Raw genomic sequence first — 6,730 nt, 5'->3', positions numbered from 1 at the left:
TACTTCGGGATGGGATTTTATATTTGGCTTCCATTTTGGTTTCTAATCCAGAAGGTTGGACCAATTCTGATGATCTTGTTGCATCTATTCTTTCCAAGATTTTTTTTTTCTCTAAGGTATGTAGGCTGTGTTTGGTTGTTGAGAAAATGTGAGGAAGAAAGTGTATTAGACTATTAGAGGGTGGGTTGGGTTGGATTGTGTGGGTGGTTGTCGTTTTGCCCCAAGTAAGACTGCACTTAAAGTCTTAAATTTTGTATAGCTAAAAATAATTAAATTTAATTTTTTATTTCAAAATTCAGCCCGATTAATAAGTGGGGTCAAGTCACATGCATGTCCATTAATGATTCTGTCAATTCGTTATATAACAAATCTTGTAATAAATTAAAAATTAAAAATTAATTTGGTCAAATTTAAAAATTTAGAATTTAAATCGCACAATTTTAAAATTTTAGATATCAAGATATGATTTATCTTATTTATTTATTTATTTATTAAGTTTAACCAGTGATTTGAATCCAGATTGATTCTTATTAAGAAATTTTGAATTCAATAATATGTAGAACAGAAAAATGCTATATAATTTAATTTTCTTCCTCGGAAATTTAGGATGAATATGCAAGAGATCACCTTTTTAAGCTTCTTGAGTCTAAGTTAATTTTAAACTGTATGCTTGAATCACCGTTTAAACATTGCATCACAGAACATTAAAAAAAAAAAATAAAAATAACCAATTGAATTGAACCTATGTCTACCTCTAATAATAATAAAAATGCAAAAAAAAAAAAAAAAAAAAAAAAAAGAAGCTTAAGTTCGACTATACGTCTAATACAATTGAATTTTTTATACCTAGGCATCCTTAAGTTACAGTCTGGAGCACCACTACTGCACAACCATCCAATTGGTTCTCATGTGGTGAATATGCGCGAGTATGATAAGCCCATTAACATCACCTATAATCCTTCAATCACAACAAGCTCAAATAAAATGTAAAAACAACTTTAAGTAATAACCCATCGTATATAATGGGTGGTATTATTCATGTTTAGCTTCATTTTATGGTGAAATCTTTTGTTTTCATTTTCCTTCCTGTCTCAAATTATATGGTATCATATTAATAAAAGACAGGATGGAAACAAGAAAAACGACAAAAGATTTCAATCCTTATTTATACATATAAACAGACTAATACATAACTATGGGCATTTTTCTAAATGCATCGCTCACCGACATCATTAGGTAATTGGTATTGGTACTACAACAAGAGGGTTTTTCATATGTGTAGAGAGCCCTGCACTTTCATTCATGTCTAAGTTCTTTGGCATTCCATTATTCTCACAAGGCAGCTTCCAATCAAACCAATATAAAAGATTGGCCATCACATACTCAACGAGGGACATCGCAAATGTCATACCAGGACATTGTCTTCTTCCAAAACCAAATGGAACGAGTTGAAAATCTTGGCCTTTGAAACTAACTTGGTTGTTCTGAAATCTTTCAGGGACAAACTCTTCTGGTCTATCCCAAAAATTAGGATCCCTTTGGATTGCCCATGAATTCAAAATAACTTTGGTTTTAGGAGGAATATCATAGCCTCCCAATTTCACACTTTCTGATGTTTCTCTTAAATTCAGCGCACCCGCTGGATGTAGCCTTAGAGTTTCTTTGATCACACATTTTAAATAATCCATTTGATTAATATCATTCACATCTATGCTTGATTTTTTCCCCACCACCCTTCTTACCTCTTCTTGCGCTTTCTTCATTATACTTTCATTCCTCACAAGCTCTGCCATTGCCCATTCCATTGTTACTGAGTCAGTATCACTTCCTCCCACAAACAAGATCTGAAAATATGATTAAATAATGGTGTTTTAGTATGTGGACATTAACATCTCTTTCTATGTGTGTATACATATATAATCATTATTTTGTTCTAGAGATTTTTATGTGGAATCATCTAAGACAACGTCATGCATGGTTAGATTTACATAAGCACCAGGGAGCAAATGCCCCTCAAATTTTTTTTTAAAACATTTTAACAGGTTATTTTTCTTAATTAATTACATAATTATTACTAAAATTTAGGCTTGTGCCTCCTCTCAATTTATGATTTCGTATCTAGTATTCATTAATTTCCTTATAAAATCTAGTTTTTCCCTTTTAGCTTAATTAATTTATCTAATACAACATCAAATACTCTATCAAACATGAGGAAAAAAAACTACTAAACAATCCAAAAATATTTAATTTTACATGTAAGCCTACTAGTTTCTTCTTTTACCCCCCCCCCCCCCCCCCCACCCCCAACAAAAAAAAAAAAAAAAAAAAACAAATAATATCTAAAAAAATCTTTCACCATTGAAGCTAGTTTTTTTTTTTTTTAATAAAAAAATATCAATTTCATTTTAGTTTTGGAGTATAATGTATGAAAATCTTTTTATTTTTAAATATTATTTCTATTATTAAACTATTTAATTATTTTATATTACTACATCATAATAGTTAAATAGAAGATATAAATTACTAAGTGAATAAGTAATTTTTTGTTTTATTATGAATAGTTATAATTTGACTTTTTTTTTTTTTTTTTTTTTTTTGGTTGGGATGTTTCCAATGGTGACCCCTCTAATTAAATTTTTCTAGATTCGCCACTAAAATCATGCAAATTATTGCAAGATGTTACATTGTCATACAACAGTTTATGTAACTTTGTCTTCAATGATCCTGGATAGATTTCTTCTAAGAGAAATATATGCTATAAAACACAACTTTTTCCCTTTATAGTTTAAGTGCCTAACATTACGCGACATATTACAGGCTTTTATTAGATAACATGTAGTCAGATATTAGACACCCATATTGTGAAGGGGAACAAGTATGTTTTATAGCATATATATATATATATAAAATTATATTATCTCCCAACTTATATATAGTGGTCAAGAATCTGCAACATGATAATGTGACAAATTATATAGATAAAATTTTAATTAATAATCTAAAATTTGATTTACATTTTAAGAATCTAGTTAGTTATGTGATAACTTTTAACATCGATCATATTATTATATCTTCCATTATAAGTTGGGAAAATAGTTTAGTAAAAACAATAACATATACAATTCTGCTACTATAAACGCCTAATATCTAATTACATTTAATCCATAAATTATATTATTGAAATTATATGTAATCAAATGTTTGTTGCCATGACAATATGCCCCATCATATAAAAATTAATCAAATATATAAGTAAATATATATAAAGGTTAAAATGAGAACGGAGATACCATCAAAATGGCTTTGATGTTGTCATTAGCAAGTTCAATGTCATAAACGCCATCTTTTTGAACCTCGAGGAGAATATCCACTATGTCCTTGTGATCAGAGGATTGTTCATCCTTACCACTCAAAGCAGCCTTATGATCTTCAATTATCTTTTCAAGAAAAAGGTCTAATTCTCTGAACGTTGAGTTGAGGCTTGAAGCCATGCCAGTAACTACGTCCATCCACCTCAAATAAGGGAAATAATCTCCAAATTTGAAAGATGTAAGGTGGAACATAACCCTTTTGGTGAGCTCTCCAAACGCGGTTCTAGTTTCGTGTTCTTGGCATTTCTGCCGAAGAATGCATCTCGAAATTACGTTACTTGAAATTTCACTCAGCATCTGGCTTAAGTTCACTGTAAACCCACTTGAGCTCGCATTGCGTAACTTGCGAACTAATCCCGCAGTTTCTTCTTCCCTGATAAATCCGAAAGATTGCACTCTTTTCATGCTCAGAAGTTCGACAACACATAATTTCTTAGCTTGCCTCCAGTACTCACTGTATGGTACAAAAGCAAAGTCCAAACATCCATAAAAGAAAATATCAGCAGCCATGGATTTGGGCCGATTCGCGAAAACGATATCATGGATCTTGCCTATTTCTTTAGCTATATCTGCAGAAGAAACCACGAGAATTGGAGTGTAGCCCAAGTTTAAGAGCATTAGAGGACCATACTTCTGAGAGAGTTCTTGGAAAGATCGGTGAGGAAGGTTGGATAGCTGGTGAAGGTTTCCAATAATGGGTAGCTTTGGTGGGGATGGAGGTAATTTGAGTTTGGTTTGTGGTCTAGCGAGAAAAAATGTGAAGCGAAGAGAAAGGAAGAGAAGTAAAAGGAGGAAAAGGAGAGAAATGAAGTAATTAGTGAAGAGTTTGCTTCTTTGTAGCTCTTCCCAAACAGGCAACAAAAATGATAACACCTCCATACTTCGGTTTAAGCACACAAAAAAGTGAAGGATAGCCTTGCCGGTCGTCCAAATATGTATATTTTGCGTACTATTTTATAGCCTGTGCAACATGAAATCAATGTGTAAGCAATCTGATTTTTTCTGGTTATTAATTGTCATGTTTGTTGATAAGGAGTCTAAATTCAATTCAAATGTTGACGAAGAAAACTGGTTCAGTAATACTATTTTACGGTGGAATATTCTTGTTCAATAAAACTATCCTACCGTGGGTTCAATATTCCGCTAGCTTTTTTTTTAACTTTGTGTTCCTGCTCATGTCATAATAATATAATTCTATCTTATGTAAGATTTGTTTTTTTCCTATTGGGCTCGTGGATGAAGATTTTTTTTCGACGTTGAAGAAATTTTTGGACGGCTTTCACATAAAAATTTGATAGAAATTAAATTAGGGAATGACGACTTAAAGTGAAATAAATAAATAAAAATTCTAATTCTGCACGTTTGTGGTTGTAGTTTGAAAAGTGTATTGATAACAAAATCAAAGCAAGATTTGATTTTTTTGGTTAACAAAGAAAAAACCATTCTATGGTTGCCCGGTGAAATTGCTGGACAAAGAGAAAACCATCCTATGATGGCCGAATATTTGACAATGAATTTTTTGATTACTTAATTATTAAAAGTGAGGATATGGATAAAGTCCCTCTTATCCATTCCAAGCCGAAAATCTGACCCAGTCTAATGGGAGATGTATAATATATTAATATATTAGATAGAAAATATATTATATAAATTAACTATTTTATTTAAAATTAAAGACATATTAAAACTGAATTTCAACTGAACTTTCACATTGTTTTTTGGTGCATATCTTGCCCAGTTCGAAACCCCTGCTTTCCCTGGATTCAAAACTTTTTCTTTTTTTCTTTTAAAATGCATAATTGGTCTTAAATCTAAAAACAACTTACCTATACCACCAAGAATAGAGAATGCAAATTAATTTGGTCCTTTAGAGGGAAAAAATTATTGGATACCACACGTTTATTGAGTGTTTTTTTTTTTTTTTTTTTTGGGGCAATAACATGTTTATTGAGTTGTATGCTAGTACTTAACCCATAAAAAGCTGCCACGCGTACAATGATGTAATTTTATATTAATGAGATTAAACTAACTTTTATTTATTTATTTTTTATTCTTCGTCTTTACCATCCTCACATGCCCTCACAGATCCTTCGCTCACTGAAAAACTATTAGAATCTGACAGGTGTAGTTTACTTAAGCAAAATAAATAAACAAATAAATAAATCTATAAATTTGTTTACTAAATGTTCAAATCTTATTATTTAATTGATCGAAATATTAATATAATCTATTTATCAACTGGTGAATATTTCATGGTTAAGTATAATTAAAAATAAATTAATTAAATAAAAAATATTATTTATCATATTTATCAATAAGATTTACATGTTAAATAAAAGTTTAAACAATTATTGTTAAAAAATTCACTTTTACATACATTTGGCGAATCCACAAACTTAAAACTATCTCTAATATTGTTCCTTATTAAATATTAATTCATATTTAAAGGCAAAGAAAAAAAGAATCGATGGTGTCTCACTTACAGGTTATTGTAAAAAAAAATGTGATTGATTGCATTTCACAGCTAAAAAAAGGAAAAATTAATACTTACCAAAAAAAAAAAAGAAAAAATTAATAATATTTTAAAAGGCAAATAAAAAAAAAAGAAAAAAGAAAAAGAGCAACGTTACGTAGCAGTTGATTGTAGTAAACTTATTGATATTGCGTTACCAAACATTTTCCTGTTCGTAACCTGTGATTTGAATCCAGGTGGATTCTCATCAAGAAACTTTGAGTTGACTATTTTGCTGTAGGTAGAATTAATTGACCCACTTATCTCGTTAATCAGGCTAAATTTTGAATTAAAAAATAAAATTTATATTTTATTATTATTATTATTATTATTTTAACTTATATAATAAACTTTTAAGACTCACGCTATGTCTCGTGTTGGGTAAAAACCACACGCAACCCAACCCCACCCCCACCACACCGTACACTCCAAAATAGCGAATGCAGACAGTTTTTCAAAAACGAAAACAAAAACAAAATCCAAATCAATCTCCATTAAAAAAAAGAAAAAAAAAAGAAAAAAAAGTCTATGAGATTTATTGCCCTTAAATTCAAAGGATAGACAATCAAAATGAAAAAAAAATAAATAAATAAATAAAATAACGAAGAGAAACAATGCGGATTGAGAAGATGAGTAAGAGAAGAGAAAAGAGAAAGGAGTTGGAGATGTGAAAAGAGAAAAGGAGTTAGCAATGGGCAAATGAAAGAATAGGATAGGACGTGATTATTCCCAGGTAACTTTTCACATTTATTTATTTATTTTTATATCCTTTTGCAAAAATATTGTTTTTTATTATAAATTATTTATTTTAAAAAAAATAATAAAAATAATTGATATAAAACAATCT

At 29.9% G+C, this 6,730-nt stretch overlaps 1 protein-coding gene across 1 annotated transcript; it reads right to left on the bottom strand.

Annotated features, from left to right (window-relative positions):
- Nucleotides 1-997: 997 nt before the first annotated feature.
- On the bottom strand, nucleotides 998-4,320 carry LOC107418319 (phenylacetaldehyde oxime monooxygenase CYP71AN24). Its single transcript, XM_048473065.2, has 2 exons — nucleotides 3,291-4,320; nucleotides 998-1,844 (listed from the first exon to the last, which is right to left on the bottom strand). Exons 1-2 carry the CDS (start codon nucleotides 4,248-4,250, stop codon nucleotides 1,233-1,235), a joined length of 1,572 nt encoding a protein of 523 aa, XP_048329022.2. The 5' UTR covers nucleotides 4,251-4,320; the 3' UTR covers nucleotides 998-1,232.
- Between the last annotated feature and the right edge of the window lie 2,410 nt (nucleotides 4,321-6,730).

Source organism: Ziziphus jujuba, chromosome 2, assembly GCF_031755915.1.
Source record: "Ziziphus jujuba cultivar Dongzao chromosome 2, ASM3175591v1".
Classification (NCBI taxonomy): Eukaryota; Viridiplantae; Streptophyta; class Magnoliopsida; order Rosales; family Rhamnaceae; genus Ziziphus; species Ziziphus jujuba.
Note: the sequence above shows the minus strand (reverse complement) of the source record. Positions and strands in the feature narration are given on the sequence as shown.